This window comes from Cololabis saira, chromosome 5, assembly GCF_033807715.1.
Source record: "Cololabis saira isolate AMF1-May2022 chromosome 5, fColSai1.1, whole genome shotgun sequence".
NCBI classification, from domain to species: domain Eukaryota; kingdom Metazoa; phylum Chordata; class Actinopteri; order Beloniformes; family Belonidae; genus Cololabis; species Cololabis saira.
In genome coordinates, this window is record NC_084591.1 from 8,880,270 (window position 1) to 8,898,912 (window position 18,643).

General features: G+C 40.5%; 1 protein-coding gene across 1 annotated transcript; it reads right to left on the reverse strand.

Moving 5' to 3' along the window:
• Positions 1–2,116: 2,116 nt before the first annotated feature.
• LOC133443716 (carboxypeptidase A2-like) lies at positions 2,117–15,114 on the reverse strand. Its single transcript, XM_061720892.1, has 11 exons — positions 14,999–15,114; positions 13,630–13,711; positions 11,809–11,943; positions 11,267–11,365; positions 9,145–9,246; positions 7,666–7,767; positions 7,479–7,589; positions 6,287–6,377; positions 4,128–4,327; positions 2,468–2,552; positions 2,117–2,385 (listed from the first exon to the last, which is right to left on the reverse strand). Exons 1-11 carry the CDS (start codon positions 15,061–15,063, stop codon positions 2,198–2,200), a joined length of 1,260 nt encoding a protein of 419 aa, XP_061576876.1. The 5' UTR covers positions 15,064–15,114; the 3' UTR covers positions 2,117–2,197.
• Positions 15,115–18,643: the final 3,529 nt, after the last annotated feature.

An 18,643-nucleotide genomic window follows, 5' to 3' on the forward strand; every position in this document is an offset into this window, starting at 1 on the left:
GTTGTTGAGTGTATGGTTTTGGATTGTATGTATAATACGAAAGGAATCACTCAATGTAAACCACATTTACCCAAGGGTACAATAAATAAATAATCTAATCTAATCTAATCTTCTTCTTTGATCGACTTGGACTGAAAGTCTCAAAATTGTCACAAATTTCTAATTAAATAAGTCTTTATCTTCTGCTTTTTTAAGATTTCTGAATTTGGTTATTTTTCCTGTTTTTTTTCTAACTAAAACATTTAGAGAGGATCCGAGGAAAGTGGGTTTTGTTCGTGGGGGAAAGTCCGGTTCCGAGTCTGGAGCGTCGGAGGCGCCGCGGAGCCTTCGACGCTACTCTGGCGCCACCTGGTGGCGGGACCGGAGAACAGAGCCTGGTACTGATACCAGCTGAAAGATGAGGTCTGACCAGTGTTGTGCAAGTTCATACTTCTCATGAACTAGTTCAAAGTTCAGTTCACATATTTTAAAAATGAACAGTTCACGTTCATAGTTCACCATTTTCATTTTGAACTAGTTCAAATTCAGTTCATTTCAATATTTTTAGGTGAGAAGTACGAATGAAACGCCCCCCCATCCTAAAACTGTTCACTGTATACCAGTGGTCTGACTTCAACCCTGGTCCTCAGGGCAGGGGCACCTCCAAAACTGTTTCCTAGGGGGGGCCAGATGGGGCAACTTCAATTCTTGGGGTGGAACCAAAACTAAAATCCATCATCACAGGATTTTATTATACTGTTGTAGTATACAGGCTCAGAAATACTTTTTTTTTTTTTTACTTTCTAACTTGTCTGCATATATATTAATGGTTAATACAATGTTGGTAACAACCTAAGGCATATATATATATATATATATATATATATATATATATATATATATATATATATATATATATATATATATATATATATATATATATATATGTATATATTATTTTTTTAATATATATAATATAGATCATATACAGTACATTTTAATATATCATATATATTTATTGTATTAATATATATAAATGTATTTATTTTTTCTTTTTCTTTTTTAATATTTTTTCTTTTTCTTTCTTTCTTTATTTTTTTAATATTTATTTATATAGTTTTTTTATTATTAGGCTCAGAAATACTTATAGAAACACTGACTGATTTGCATTTTGCCCAAATGATTTGGGATGAAACGCATAACTGACGATAGAATCTATGTGACCGGCAAGTGTTTTTTTGTTTTATTGAGGAAAGTGGGGTGGCCAGCAAATTTGTGAGGGGGGCATGGCCACCCCTGGCCACCCCTTGGTGGCGCCACTGCTTCAGGGCTCTTTAGCGCCGCCCTAGTGGCTCCTGGAGCTTTTTCATAAATGTTTGACTTTTTTTTTTCCTTTTTTTCTTCTTTTTTTTCTTTTTTTTTCCTTTTTTCTTCTTTTCCCTTTTTTTCTTTCTCTTTTTTCATTTTTTGGCTCTTCTTGTCTTTCTTTTTCCTTTCCTTTTTAATCTTGACATTTCAACTTTTTTCTTGAAATTTCGACTTTTTTCTCGACATTTCAACTTTTTTCTCGAAGTGCATAATGAAAAAAAAAATCTTCCCCCAGTTATAACTAATATAGATACATGTAGCATGTGTTGTCTTCATTCTAAGGCTGATACAAGACTTTTCATTTTTTGCGGCTCCAAACATATTTGTTTTTTGTGTTTTTGGTCCAATATGGCTCTTTCAACATTTTGGGTTGCTGATCCCTGGGCTAGTGTGTGCACTGCATTGTGGGTAATGTAGTGTGAAGTCGTCGTCTCGTCCAGTATTTTAAATCTGCCGCCCACTGCTGAAATGTATTCCGTAATAATTGGCAGAAATCCGATCCGTACATCCCATAGCTACAACCACAAACGCTTTTATTTATTTATCTTAAAGTGGTTAAGCGGTGTGTTCGGGGCACTGGAAAAGAGAGAATCACAGAAACACATTTCATCTCGAAACCTATGATGTTTTTTAATCCTGAATTAATTATTCCGAATTAAAAAACATCATGTAACCGTAGCCATTCATATTTTAAGGATAAATTCATTCAATGTGCTCTCATTCAAACGTGTAATAATTTAATGCTAAAATGCAGAAAAAAATACATAAACATGGTTTCATGTCTTTATTGATCATACAAGCTAAGTTAATTGGTTTTGAACCGTATCCTTCATCCAGGATTGCGCAGCCATCAGTAAGGATGGTCCCGGACGTACTCCATGATGTGCTTCAGGGCCAGCCAGGTCTCCGAGGCGGTGGGGATGATCTGCTGCGCTGGCAGCACGAAACCATAGCGACCGGTGTCCCTCAGCTCAAAAGCATAGGAGTATTTGATGCCCAAGTTGTAGGACCAGTCGATGCTGCCACCGCTGGCTTGGTCTGAGAGGAGAGGAGGATGTAAAAACGCTTCAGAATTTCAGTCAACCTCTGACATTAACAAGTACGGGCAACAGCCACTTACAGATGACCTTGCAGATGCTCCCAACGCGGTACCGGGTGCCGTAGAGGGACGTGAGCTTCTGGACGGCTGCTCTGCCAACAGAATCCTGCAGGAATGCAGAAGGTCCAAACGTCAACCAGGTTTGATCTAACCAACAATAATAAACTAAAAAAGGGTTAAAGGAAGAGACGACCTCTAAAGCTTCAAGGCTACTAGGTAAAGTTGCTTTCGTCAACGAAAATTCTGACTAAATATCGTCTTCAACGAACCTTTATCACCTGAGGAAAACGAGACGAGACGCAACAAAAATGCTGGTCATGCGACGATAACGATAATTAAATATATAATGCAATATCGTAGACGAATAAAAACGTACGGAAGAGTATTAGGGCCAGGCAGGAGAAAAAATATTTGACTGGGGAAGATTTTTTTTTTTATTGTGCACTTCGAGAAAAAAGTCGAAATGTCGAGATTAATGTTGAAATACAATTTCGACTACAATGAATCTCAACCGGGTCAAATAGTTGGAGGGAGTTCTGCTGGAAAAGTATAACAAGATTTTTTATCATACCCATTCAAAAAAGAAATCGGGGCAGCGGGGATGCCTGTTGGAGACTATGTGGGTCTCAAGGAGCTAACCACTTCCATATTTTTTGGGACTGCCAAGCTATAAGACCTTTTTGGAAGGAGATACAAATGCATGTGGAAAATATATTTAATGTGAACATGCCATTGAATTGTGAAACGTTATTTTTGGGAGACATAATTTTTGAAACGTGGAATGGAAAAGACAAAAAACTGCTGACTATACTGTTGGCAGCCAGTAAGAAATGTGTTACAAGGAAATGGTTAAAAGTAGAACACCCACTATCGACGACTGGATTGGGATCATCTACCAGATCTATGTTATGGAGAAGATCTCTTCCTCCCTCAAGGTTGAGAAAGAAAACTTTTATAAGATCTGGTCCAAATGGACTGAGTATGTGAAACCAATCACATCTGATTTCATGTAAACTATTTTTTTATGTGATGTAATGACTGTAAACATGGGTGCGCTCCCTGGTTTTTTGTTTTTTATTCTATTTTATTTTATTTATTTATTTTTTTTATCTTTCTGTTAGTGTTTCCAATTACTGTTCATAAAAAATGCCTGGAAGACAGTAGGGACAGAATCATTTAAGTTTAAAGATTGAATGTATAAATGTGTAAGATGGAATACTGCTGTTCTAAATGAAAAGAGAATTTCAAAAAAGAAATACAATTTCGAGAAAAAAGTTGAAATGTCGCCTTTTTCAACTTTATTCATTAAATTTTGACTTTTTTCTTGAAATTGTATTTCAACATTAATCTCGGCATTTCAACTTTTTTCTCGACATTTCGACTTTTTTCACAACATTTCCATTTTTTTTCTCGAAATGCATAATGAAAAAAAAATCTTTCTCTTCTAAAATATTATTTTTCTCCTGGCTGGCCCTAATACTCTTCCGTAAAACAGAGATGTATTTAGCAAGATGGACAAAATGGCCTTATTATATAAGACAGTACTGCCCCCCCCTGTTTTCTTGTATTGTTGTATACCTGTTGTTTTTCTACTACTGGCTGAAAATTGAAAAATAAAGTTTAAAAATAAGACGTGGTTGGATGGGTGGATGGAGATGTGAGGGCATCTCCACTTCCTTACCAGCTCGGCCGCGTGGGGCACGTCGCGGCAGGTGTATCCGTAGGGGTACATGAGCAGCTGGGAGTAGGCGTGGACGGAGATGAAGGACTTGAAGTTTCCGTGGCTCTTGATCAGCTGCACCACGTTCTTCACCTCCACCTCGGAGTGGGCAGACGGGCCGTGGTAGGACTCGGAGCAGGGGTTACTGCTGGCCCCGGGCCCTGGACACAAGCGTGGGGTCATCATTGGGGTAAATACGATTCACCAAACAGAGCTTTTAACCCCGACTTTCTCAGTAACAAGAAACCAATTCACCTTCACACATGGTCAAAAAAAGGATCAACATTCACAATAACTCACTAGTTTCATTCACTCAGCTGGTCCAGGAGTTTGGCATCAGGAGAAATCAATTTGTTTAATACCGACAACTTAAATCAACAATTCAAGCTTGATTTGACAGACAAACCATTAACCTGAATCTTCTCTCATCATGCTCAGATTTAATTAACATTAACAAGCTCCCCTGCAACTTACACACTATCTCTGACCTGGGCCTTTTTAAACCAAGGCTTAAAACATATTTATTTAGAATGGCTTTTAATACCCAGTAGAGTGGTGACACTTTTTACTCTTTTATTCTTTTTTTATTCCATTTTTTATTTTTTTTTTGCTCTGTCTTATGATTGTATGTTGTATTTGTGTATGTTTTATTCTGTAAAGCACTTTGGCTCACCTAGGGGTGGCTATAAAGGGCTATATAAATAAAGTACATTCACATTTAAATTTACATTAAATCAACAAAAAAGCTTCTCTCAAAATATACAGAATTATCTCACATTCAGACAAAACACTCTCTATACCGAAAATAAAATGGGAACAAGACCATGATGCCAACTTCTGGAATCAAATCTGTCAAAACATGTATCTCATGACAAAAAAACGCAAACCTACAGTTAATACAATACAAAATACTTCACAGGACAGAAAATGTTTAAAATGGGATTCTCATCTGAAGTATGTACTAACTGCACCATAAAACAACCAGACATTTACATCCAACCATTTGGTCTGAGGTCACTAAGTCACTGCCACATCCCCTTATCTCCAATAAATCTGACAAATTCAAACAATAAATGAATCCTTGTAGCCCTAACTATCGCCAAGAAAACTATCCTCATGAACTGGAAATACAAGCAAACTTAGGCACTATCTCTGAACTGGGCCTTTTTAAACCAAGGCTTAAAACCTATTTATTTAGAATGGCTTTTAATACCCAGTAGTGTGGTGACACTTTTTACTTTTTTTCTTTTATTCTATTTATTTTTGGCTCTGTCTTATGATTGTATATTGTATTTCTGTATGTCTTATTCTGTAAAGCACTTTGGCTCACCTAGAGGTGGCTGTAAAGGGCTATAGAAATAAAGTACATTTACATTTTACATTTACAAGAAAAAAATGAACATAGAACAATGGGAAAATGCACTTTCCATCTGGTCGCCACTCACCAACTTTCTACACACCTGATCTGTCATCTGTCTTCATTTTTATTTATTAATTTATTTAAAATGTAATAAGATGTTTAGATATTTATGTGGTATATATTATCTGTTGAGAAGGATAGTTGAAATTATGTAATGTATGTTATATATTTATTGGGTATGTAGCACATATATATTTATAGAGATATTTATGTAGTTTATATAGTGTATATTTATATAGATGTATATAATAGTTGTATTTTCTAGATATTGATAGCATTTATGTAATATTTATATTGTCTATATACTTATATGGATAATATGTAATGATAGGCATGTTTACAGAGTATTTATATAGATTATATTTATATGGATATTGTGTAGATATAATACTGTAATAGCAATAATGTAAAGCCATAGTGTTATAAAAGGGTAGGAACTAGGAAAAAGTGTACACTTCTTCCTACTCCTTTTTTTCGAACATATGTTTATATGAAGATGTAAATGTTTATCTTTTCATTATTATTTTTACTTTCATTTTATATACATGTTCGAAATAAAAATGAATGAATTAATTAATTCATTCATTCATTCAAAAAAAATAAATAAAAGGCAGCCCTGATTGGTCCTTTCAGACTCCATTGGGGCCCCCAGTGACGCCCGCATTAATCAACAGCTCAGATCACGTGTTCACAGACTGACCAGCAAAGCCGGCGTCCCAGTTCCGGTTGGGATCCACGCCGCGGCACATGGAGCCCGAAACCATGGACCGGGTCTTGCGCCACATGCGGTTCTGTATCAGGAAAATAAAAACAGGATTAAAAGAGAGGGTAATGTGACAGATCAGTGTTATTTATTGCATGTACTATTAGTCATTGCAAGAAAAATGATTACTGTTAACTGGATGAAACCTGACCCCCCCTACAATTGCTCAATGGCTGCAGAGGGTAAAACCTACGGAAGAGTATTAGGGCCAGGCAGGAGAAAGAATATTTGAGAGGGGAAGATTTTTTTTTTATTGTGCAAAGTCGAAATGTCGAGGGAAAAAAGTTGAAATGTCCAGATTAATGTTAAAATACAGTTTCGAGCAAAAAGTCGTAATGTCGAGAAAAAAGTTGAAATGTCGAGATTAATGTTGAAATACAATTTCGAGAAAAAAGTCGAAATGTCAAGAAAAAAGTTGAAATGTCGAGAAAAAAGTCGAAATGTCGAGATTAATGTTGAAATACAGTTTCGAGAAAAAAGTCAAAATTTCGCCTTTTTTCTCAAAATTTCAACTTTATTCACGAAATTTTGACTTTTTTCCCAACATTTTCGACTTTTTTCTCGACATTTCAACTTTTTTCTCGAAATTGTACTTCAACATTTATCTCGACATTTCGACTTTTTTCTCGAAGTGCATAATGAAAAAAAATCTTTCTCCTCTCCAATATTATTTTTATTTTTCTCCTGCCTGGCCCTAATACTCTTCCGTAAAAACCTGTATACCAGATGGAATTTATGACTGCCCAGTTACAGCTTATACCTACTTTTATGAGAAGATGGGCTCCAGTTAGTGACTACCTACCCTAAGATCCTTAACGAGTTACATTTCATTTAACTAACCATTATTCTTATGTTAATTGCTTCTATCTCTATGCTGCTGTTTGAATACTGAACCACCAATGTATAAGTGCATTGTACTGTATATATGCAAGAACCATTTATGCTTGACACGTATGACCCAATCTCAGGATGCGTTATTGCTTTTGTTCTTGTTTTTTTGTCAATTGTCACCCATTATGTGCATACAGAAAATAAAGTAAAAAAAAAAAGAGAGGGTAATAACTTTTCACTTGAATATAGCATTGCTGAAGCAGAATGTGAGGTTCAGACGTGGGTGTTGGTGCCGTACCCCGGCGTGGGTGAAGGCGTAGCCGTCGGGGTTGGCCAGGAGCAGCATGAACACGTCCATGTTGTCCAGCAGGGAGGTCACCGAGGCGTCGCTGCCGTACTCCGACGCCAGCTACGGGAGAGAAGCACGGAAACGCTAAAACCGGACGTTCGGACGTCTAAACCTACGTCTGATTGAGATTCCGTACCTTGTTGGCCGTCCACACCCCCGTCGCCTGGGAAACCCACTCCCTGGCGTGGATCCCGGTGTCCATCCAGATGGCGGGTCGGTTGGTGCCACCGGTGCTGAACTGAACACATCGTTAGTGCATCAATACAGCTGTGACAAGCTTATTTAAGAGTTATTTTATGTACCGTATTTTGTGAACCATCAGACGCAACATCAATGAACGGGTCTATTTTCATACACAAGGGTTAAAACAGTCTGGTAACTTTTTTCAACTCGTTTACAATAACTCAGAATTACGGAAGAGTATTAGGGCCAGGCAGGACAAAAATAAAGATTTTTTTTTCATTACGCACTTCGAGAAAAAAGTCGAAATGTCAAGAAAAAATTGGAAATGTGGAGAATAATGTTGAAGTACAATTTCGAGAAAAAAGTCGAAATGTTGAGAAAAAAGGCGAAATTTCGACTTTATTCTTGAAATTGTATTTAAACATTAATTTCGCCATTTTGACTTTTTTCTCGACATTTTGACCTTTTTTCTTGAAGTGCACAATAAAAAAAACTACTCTTCCCTACAGAATATCATTCAGTTGTAACTAAAACAGAAAAATACTTTCACATTTTAAATAACTTGTCTTCCACAAATCCACCGATAAAAAATGGAGGAGGTAAGCGTCGTACTACTAATTTTCTCAGTATTCATTTCTTAACTAAAATGAAAAAATGGATAATAATAAGAGGTTATTCACCTAAATAATCTGCAAAATAAAATACAAATCTTTGGAATTAAATCATCATTAGAAAATCCACATATAAAACATTCTTAACAATCAGAACAGTTAAGTGGGGGATTTTTTTTCTTTTATTAATTTAAGTTAAGTTTTGGGATGAAATGTATTCCTGAGGTTCTGTCTGAGTAGTTGGTGTCACTTTTACAACTTTTACACACCGCTTACCCATTTTAAGATAAATAGACAAAATGTTTTCGTGGTCGTAACTATGGGTTGTAGCTGCTGCCGAGCCGACTTTGTTTTGGCCGTGCAGATTGGATTTCTGCCAGTTTGGGGATAAAAATACGCTGCACCCTCACGACACTACAAGTGTTTCTTTTACTAATACAAAGTTTAAAAAAAATAATCCAGTGATTTAAATTGATTTGTATGATTTAAAACCGAGGATTTTCCACTGATGTGACTGAGAGAGACGGCTGTTTGGTCCAACCGGATAAACCGGATGAAGCAGCGGAGAATGATTCTTCTGATTGGTCAGTCAGGGACCAATCAGAAGGCTGACAAAGGCTCAATTAAGGGTTATAAGTGCCTTATAGTGCGTGAAATAAGGTAGTTAAAAAAGAAACAGACAGGGATGCTAGGTTTCATCTCGACCAGCAGGTTCCCATTGTTGCAAAATTTCTGCAGTTTGGACCAAAGCAGACATTGGATTTGGTTCACAGGTAGAAAGCCGTTTACGTTCAAACCCAGCCCCCCCTCCGGCGTCTCACCTTCAGCACGTACATGGGCCGGTTCTCGTAGGACCGGCCGATCTCCTGCTTGGTGATCAGTTTGGGGTACTGAGCCACCAGCGTGTCCATCCAGCTGTAGATCTGTTTCAAGACGGGGCAAGTGTTAGCTACGTGGCTAAGGAACAGCTTGGAAAGGGAAATGGTGCCAGAGGAATAGAGGGAAAGGTGCATCAGTTTTCAGGAGTAAAGGGTGTCCAGAGGTGGTGCTCCGACGGAGTTATTTAGCTGAAGACTGAGAATCACTAGAGATCTTAGGCCCCATTTACACATAGCCGGGTATTTACAAAAATGGATATTTCCCCCTCTACGTTTTGAAAAATTCCATCGTTTACACGAGATCGTTTTCAAAATCTCTTCGTTTACACGAACCCGCATAAATATGCTGTTAAGGTGCTATGAGCATCCAAACCTGCAGGGGGCAGTGTAACGAGAAGATAAAGTCATGCTAGCCAATCAGAGTCCTGGAAAAAAACGTCAACAAATGACACATGTGAAGCCTGAATAATATGGTTCCGCATTAAATCGACGGCGTAGTCTACGGCGTACGGTGCGCGTCGCCGCGTACCCTACGCCGTAGGCTCTGTGTTGGTGTAACGCGGAACCATAAATCAGCCTGGACTGCCAGTTACTTCCAAGACGGAACGAGAGTGTTTCGTTTGGAGTGACAGAGAAGTGGAGTTACTTTTAAGTGTGACTTTAGAATATAAAACAGATAAAATACAAGAAAATATTGACGGTGGCCAAACAAATTGTAAACACAGGTCGCACAAATGACGCTGGTGACATTTCTGTTGCATAATGTGACGTTCTGAAGCCTAAATCTCCGTTTCCCTCTGTTTAGACGCAAACGTGAAAACAGAGTTTTTGAAAATCTCCACTTTGGCCGGAGTTTTCAGAAATGATCGTTTTTGGTGACTTTGAGCTCCGTTTTCGTGTAAACGAACGGCCAAAACGCATGAAAACGCCTCAGTTTTTGCTCCGTGTAAACGGGGCCTAAGAAGAACAGGTGTTGGCAGGTTCTGAGCAGCAAGATGGTTTCATGCCGAGAGATGGGGGATGAAGAAATACAGGAGGGAGGGTGGGAGTTGATGTTCAGAGGAGGCAGAAGGAGGGATGAAGGAGGGATGGAGGTTTTGCAGGAGGAAGTCTGGAGAGGTAAAAAAAAAAGGGCACCATGACAGGGTTTCAGGTGGACGTGAGACCGCATCAGAGACCGACTCAGAGCCCCTGCTCGTTGCCATGGTGATGGACAGGTTCACACATGAGGTCAGACGGGAGGCGGGGCTAGAAGAGCAGACCAAGTGACCAGGATGGATCGGGCAAGGCAAGGCCAAACAAGTCAAAGTAAGGCAATGGAAAGGCAAGGAGGGCAAGACTAAACAAGGCTAAGAAAGGCAAGGCAGGTGAAGACAAGGCAATACCAAACAAGGCAAGGCAAAGCAAGGCAAAGCAAGGCAGGGCAAGGTAAGGTAAGGAAAGACAGGGCAAGCCAAGGCAATATAAACAAGGCAAAGATGGGCAGGGCAAGGCAAGGCAGGGCAAGAACAAACAAGGCAAAGCAAGGCAAGGTAGGGGAAGACAAGGCAAGGATGGGCAAGGCAAGTCCAGGCAAGGCAGGCCAAGGCAAGGCAAGGTAAGGAAAGACAAGGCAAGCCAAAACAAGGCAAAGAAAGGCAAGGCAGGGGAAGACAAGGCAATATAAACAAGGCAAAGATGGGCAGGGCAAGGCAAGGCAGGGCAAGAACAAACAAGGCAAAGCAAGGCAAGGCAGGGGAAGACAAGGCAAGGATGGGCAAGGCAAGTCCAGGCAAGGCAGGCCAAGGCAAGACCAAACAAGGCAAGCCAAAGCAAGGCAAGACCAAACAAGGCAAGGCAAGGCAAGGCAAGACAGGGGAAGACAAGGCAAGTCCAGGCAAGGCAGGCCAAGGCAAGTCCAAACAAGGCAAAGCGAGGCAAAGCAAGGCTAGTCCGGGCAAGGCAAGACCAAACAAGGTAAGGCAAGGCAGGGCAGGAAAAGACAGGACAAGGCAAGGCTTTACATAATAAAAACATGAAAAGTAAAGAGAAGAGGAGGAATAGATCAAAGAGCAGAGGAACCCACCGTCTCCACGCGATGATACGCTCCAAAGTTGAAGCTCTTGGTGCTTCTCTCCCTCAGCTCGTTCACCTCCATCTCAGCTTTCTCCTCGTCCAGGAGTTCCTGAACGCAACACGCACGACCTTTGACATTTGACATGAGCACTGTACGCCAAAACCTCCAGACTCAGAGACAGTTTCTTCCCCCGAGCTGTTGCTCTGATGAACTCTCATCACTCAGAGAGTCTCAGAATAATCAATCACTGTGCAATAATATAATAACAATAATAATAACAACCTCAATCATATGCTGTAACAAAGCACCTTTCAATAACCATGTCTACCTCATACTGCTGCACCTTTCACTTAAAAAAAAATTGTATATATGTTCATAAGAGCTGCCATTTGTCTATTTACTGTACAATGAGCGAAAATAACCGAGTCAAATTCCCCGTCTTGTTTGATCTGACTTGGCCAATAAACCTGATTCTGATTCTGATTTGTAGCATCACTTAATTCCCAAAATGCATTCTCTCCCCTGGACGGGGCGTGAGGGGCGTGGCCCACCTGCACGTCCTGGATCATCACGGTGAAGGTGATGCCGCTGGCGTCCAGGTGCTGCTTCACGGCGGCCAGGTGGGACGCCGGGACTCGAACATCAACGGGCACGTCGGTGGAGACGGGGTGGAGCCAGAAATCCAGCTGGGGGAGAGACATCCCACAATGCACCAGGAAACTCACAACAACACAGACATCCCACAATGCACCGGGAAACTCACAACAACACACAGGTGTGGGTGAGTGTGTGTATGTGTGTGTGTGTGTGTGTGCTTGTGTGTGTGTGAATTAGTGTGTGTGTGTGTGGGGGTATCTATAGGCTACGTATGTGTCTGTGTGTATGTGTGTACGAAAGTGTGTGTATATTAGGGGTGTAACGATACACTAATCTCACGATACGGTACGATACACGATATTGTGGTCACGATCATGGACGTCGGAACTATTTTCTGAGAGGGGGGGCGGGATTTTTTTTGGGAGGGTCGGAGAAGAGACGCACACTTACAGTATCAATGATTAACGAACTATAATGCAGCATCTTAATTGTTAAGAAAATGAAACGAAATAAATGAATGAATAAATCAAGCCTTTATTAAGACACATAACACTAGGCTATAAAAACAGCATTCAGAAAAAGAACAGTTTGCGCTCCAAAGGGCTTTCACACTTTTCCAAAAGTGGACCTTCTCTCAGTTGACCTGCTGATGAATTCTTCAAGCAGGGCCGAAACATCGCATTCATCAATAAGGTCACTATGCGCATTCATAATGGCCAAATGCGTGAGTCTTTCCTGCTTCATTTTTGCGCAGCCAGGTTTTCAATCTGCGCAAGGCAGAGAAAGAGCGCTCGGATGCCGCGACAGATATGGGCAGGGCCAGACAGAGCTTTATGAGCTTCTCCACCTCCGACAGCATGGAGCGGGTTTGGGGCTGCAAGGTGTGCAGGATGGACACAACATCCTGAATGGTGATAACTTCTCGCCCCCTACACACGTCCCTCAGTATGTCCAGCTCAATGCTTAGCTGCTCTCGTGAGAAGGGGCTCAGTTCCGGGGAACCCACATCAACCTGTTTCCCTTGGGCTGCCTCAAGGACTGCCTGCTCTCGCCCTGCAGCTATGCGGAGTCCCTCCTGATCAAAACGCAGCGGTTTTAAAAAAAATCAGTGGAAGCTGCGAAACTTCTTTGCCAGCGACTCAACTCACTGCAACAGGATGACACCTTATTTAGCCTACGTCACACTGAGCTGTCAGATGAAGCCTGGCTCCGTACAGTAGCCTATGCCAGGCTGCATGTCACATAGCCTAGATCTGTGCATTATGAGATAAATGTAGTAAGTCAGACAAATTCAGTTTAAATTCAGATTCTTTATTTTTATTTTTTAAGCATAATGCTGTGGGTAGGGAGGCTGATGGGGGGGGGGCGGATGGGAGGGGGTGCGGCCGCACCCCCCGCACCCCTAGTTCCGACGTCTATTATAGCAGTATTTTTTTAACAACCTTGAATGAGGAACATATGACTGGAAAAAATGGTCTTTTATTTGAAAGACACAAAATACAAAACAATACTGTGTGTTTGCCCTATTGTTACAGTTTGTAATGCGTTATAACTGTTTAAGTTTTAAAGAGAAAGCCAGGCCAACCATTTTCCACAAACTGAACTAAAAGTAAATGTCAGGTTTGCATTATGCATCTTCAGTTTCGGGACAGTATCGCGAAATTTCGTGGCACGATATATTGTTACACCCCTAGTGTGTGTGTGTGTGTGTGTGTGTGTGTGTGTGTGTGTGTGTGTGTGTGTGTGTGTGTGTGTGTGTATGTGTGTGTGCAGACCTCCCACTCCTCTTTCTTCTCCAGACCCTGCAGTTGTTGGATCTGTTCTTCTGTCTCCACATTGATCCTGAGAACCTGATCGCTGAGAGAGAACAACCTCAGTCCCCAAACATGGTACAGCGCCAAGAGGGCAAGACATCAGCACTGAGCTCTGGAACCGGTTCTACAACCATTTCCAGGCTATCTGGAGTCTATCCGTGAGAAACAAGCGTGAAGCACTCAGATGCTGAGGTCCTGCCAAAGTCCAGACTGAGACGCTGAGGCAGGACTTCAGCAGAAGGTTGTGCTGAAGCCAAATAACCATAAACCTCGATAAAAGAGACTACAATCCCTCCGTAACTCCAGAACCAAGACTATAGATCCTCACGTTCTATTATTTTCTCAACATCGGACCTTCCTGACCCCAAATCTCCCCATTTACCCGGGCAGACTTCAAGGAACTGGATCTAGTGAATACTGAATCATGGGGGCACTTAATATTGCCCAAATTCATTTGTTGTTCATCAAATAATCTTTTTTTCCGATTTCTGACTTATTTATCTTTATTTATCTGTATCCGACACAGCCGTCGATAATGACCAGAGGTGGGTAGAGTAGCCAAAAATTGTACTCAAGTAAAAGTACTGTTACTTCAGAATAATATGACTCAAGTAGAAGTAAAAAGTAGTCATCCAAATAATTACTTGAGTAAAAGTAAAAAAGTACTTGGTGAAAAAACTACTCAAGTACTGAGTAACTGTTGAGTAACATCTGATTTATTTTTTTAACACAACTATTCAAACAGACAAAAGTACAAAAAAATCATCTTCAGGCAAATTAAATAAATAAAATAAATTAAAATTAATAAAAAATAAAAGATAGCTTAAACTAAAATAATCTTAAAGTAAATGCAAGTGCTTTAATAAATAACAAAATAAATAAAATAACAAAATAAAAAAATTAATTAAGCACAAGTAGCACAAAATTTCAAGCCTTTGTACTTTTCTTTTTTAACCAGGCAGAACTAGAACAAACATGAACTCATATTTGTGTGTGTTTGAGTCTGTGTAAATGTGACAAAACATGCAAAAACAAACATTTTTTCCAAAGAATCACCCAGTAATGTCACGAGATTGACGCGTACGTGGATAAAAGGGATAAAAGAAAAGTAACAGCTCAACGTAGCCTAATGTAGCGGAGTAAGAGTAACAGTTTCTTCTTCACAAATCTACTCAAGTAAAAGTAAAAAGTATAGTGGTTCAAAACTACTCCTAAAAGTACAAAATTTCCCAAAACGTACTCAAGTAAATGTAACGGAGTAAATGTAACTCGTTACTACCCACCTCTGATAATGACACTGGAGCTAAAAAGAAGAAGAGTGAAAACTCACCCAGAGAAAAGCGTCTCGGCGGCGGCAAGAGCCGCGAACACCAACAGCAACCAAACAGACCTCATCCTGTCCACCTTGTGAAGCGTTCTGACCCAGACTCGGCCTCTTGTAGTCTCCTGTCCACCGGCCAGCGGCAGGTGGACGGTTCCCACGCCGCGGCGCTGGCCCACTGGAAAATAACGGTTAGGTAGGGAACGTCCTGATCAAGCATTGTGAAATGGTTCCACGCCGCCCAGCTGCAGATAACGGCCACTTCTCAGAGATAAGGACTGAGTTCTGACTCTACGCCACTTCATAGTTCTTTTAACACCTTTTACTGGAATTGTGGTTCATCCCTCCAGACAGAACTGGTTGGAAGGGTTTTATGAGGCCGGCAAGCGCCCCCCTTTTATCCTCCAAAAAAAATGGGGCCACCGGACCCGTTTCCGAATAGTTATTTGTCTCTTTTTGCAGTTACAAACTGTCATCTGGCCGTTTTACGGTGGGTTTTGGAGCAGCAGGCTTCTCTCACTGTGTTTCAGTCTTGATGATGATACTTTCAGACCTGGTCCCATCCTATTTATCATCTATCTCCTTCCTCTTGGTCACATTTTCAGAAAATACAACATCCATTTCCATTGTTACGCTGATGACACCCAGCTCTAGCTGTCCTCTAAAGCCACCTCCACCAATTTTCTCAAACGCAACAGTGATGAAACTGAGGTCCTCCTCGTTGGTTCAAAATTCACACTCAATAGAATCCCCCAGTTTCATAATCTCTGCATCAGCTGCAAGTCTGAAATGGGAGAAACACAGGAAAACACACAACAGGCACACAAGCCATTGGAATCTGCAAGAGAGAAAACAAACAAACAGCAAGGAGAAAAGGCAGAGACACAAACAGCAACCATTCCAGGTCTCTAAGACTACGTTCACACTGCAGGCCTTAATGCTCAATTCCGATTTTTTTCCCATATCCGATTTTTTCGTGTGGCTGTTCACATTATCTTTTAAAATGTGTCCTATATCAGACTGGAGTGTGAACGCATCGCGGCCTGAACTGACCCGCATGCGCAGAGGAACAATAACAAAGACGCCACACGCAGCACGCTGTCATACGGCGGTAAACATGGAGGAACAGAAGTGAGCGTACATGGGGATATTTTGTATGTACGTATTTTCTTGACTATAAGCCATTACTTTTTTCATAGGTTTTCAACCGTGCGGCTTATACAAAGGTGCAGCTATTCTGTGGATTTTTCTTCCACCGCTCGGGGCGCTCTAACTGGAATTAAAATCTAAACTAAGACAAAATAAATGCAAAGAAGAATACGCTACTTCTTCTTTAGCAGATAGAAGTAGAAGCAAATTTCAAACAGATAAATAGATAAATAAATACTGGTTATTTTCTCTTGGTTCTGTCTCGTTTTAATCAGCAAAGTTGCTGCCGTGTTAAAAGACACTGTTAGGAAAGGATCTATTTAGGTACAAACATGTACATCATTTACAGTTCAAAATCCTTCTGTACATGTAGTAAATATCTAATCTAACAACATAAATATCTGCGGCTTGCATATGTTTTTTTTTTTTAAATAGAGCGGATGCGGCTTGTATATTTTTTTTTTATTATTTTTTTTAAAATAGAGCGGATGCGGCTTATATGCAGGTGCAGCTTATAGTCCAGAAAATACGGTATATTATATTATTGTATATATTTGGTATATATCATGTTTGTCTTGACCTTTTCCGATCGCTTCCGAGTGACTCCCGCCCCCGCCAGCGCAGTATTATGACAACGGTCGCTCTCAAGTGACGTCAAAGTCGCATTAATTCCGACCTGGCTGTTCACTCTGAGGTCGCATTGCAAAACATCAGACCTGTATCCGATTTAGAACCACATGTGGAAGCGACCTGAATCTGATTTGAAAAGATCAGATTCCATGTGACTTGTGCTGTTCACACTGTCATCAACAAATCAGATCTGAGTCACATATGAGCAAAAAATCGGATTTGGGTCACTTGGGAACTGCAGTGTGAACGTAGTCTTAAACTGAATCAGTACTAGATTACTGCGATTATCTGTCCCCAGAACTGTGGGGGTGGGGCATGTAGGTGAGTGAGCAGGTGTGTGTAACTGTGTGTGTTCAAAGTAAAAAGAAGGCTCTACCTGAACATGTACATGTATACTTTAATACTAAAGCTTATAATTTAATTTTTCTAATTCTTTTCGTCTGACAAATACTCTGATGAAGGCGAAAGGAATCGATGAAACATTTAAGGTAATTAAAAAAACCTAAAAATGTTTTTGTCGGACAAAAAGAAAAATTAAATTGTAAATCCATAAACAAAATTAACTTTATTAAATCACTAAAGCTTATACTTTTTACTTTTTTCTGCGACGTAGTACTAATACTTTACTAAACAGTACTTAATTCTTACTGTTTCAGGGTTTTTAACCTCATATATGAAAGAACTTTGTACTAAAACATGAACAAAAAGCAGAACTGGGATGTGAGCACGTTAGTTTAAGTAATTAATTACTAAAAATGTACCTTCTTCCAAGCGTCCAGAGCATTCGTACCTCCTCTTCAGTCGTAGGTTTGATGGTGAGACAGAACTCCGTCCTCCACAGACGGCTGTCAGATCAGAAGCTCGGCGACGACAGATATGAGTTTTTAATATTTTTCACAGCGGGGGACGCCAGGCCAAACCTCTGACTCTCTCAGTTACTGCTTTACACTCATCTGTTCCTCAGTTCTTCAACTCGGCCCTTTCTGGCTTCTCTCTCCACGACAGAAATGTTCTGACTATTTGTGAGGAGACAAACTGGGATCCATGAAAGTACTTCATGAGAGCCCAGATGCTTTTCGTCTTCACGGCCTCCTGCAATGATGGAAACACGCCAGCAGGAACCAGCGGTTCCAGAACCTGGAGGTTTACTTTATGAAGTATTCTCCAGTATACGTACAGCAAGTATACTAAAGACCATGTACTGGCAGTGTACTGGAAAATATACTTAGGCCCAATCCCAATTCTCCTTCACTCGCCCTTCTTTTCTCCACTCGCACTTCTTTTCTTCCCTAAGCCCTAAAAAAGAAGGGGGAGATTTTAGGGCACTTGAGATCTAGGGCACTTGGCCCAGGTGCCTGTCCCAATACTCCCCCTACCCCTCGTTTTCATCCCTTCCCTGATCAGGAAGCTGAGAGCCAAAAGCTGTTTTAATTTCAGCTGTAGCGCTGTTAATATGGCACTTTATTAAGTTTTAATATTTTTTCAGGTATAATGGTAACCTTAAGATCCCCAACCGGGGCTCAGTTTATCCAAATAACGCCTGTTATAGACCTTAGACCCCGTCCACACGTAGCCGGATATCTGCGGATATCTGCTAAACCGGAGATATTTTCCTCCGTTTTGACCTGTCATCCACACGAAAACGCAAATAAACGAAGGTTTAAAAAAACTCCGGGCAAAGTGAAGATTTTTGAAAACTCCGTTTATGTAGATGCGTGTGGACACACATAACCGGAGATTTGCGTTTTCGAACGTCACATTATGCGCCAAAACAACAACAAATCTGCTCTGACGTGCGCCTTTTGTTTACTACAGATGATCCAGCATCTGTTCTCCAAGCTATTTATTAAATAAATGGTCTCTGCTCTTGACCAC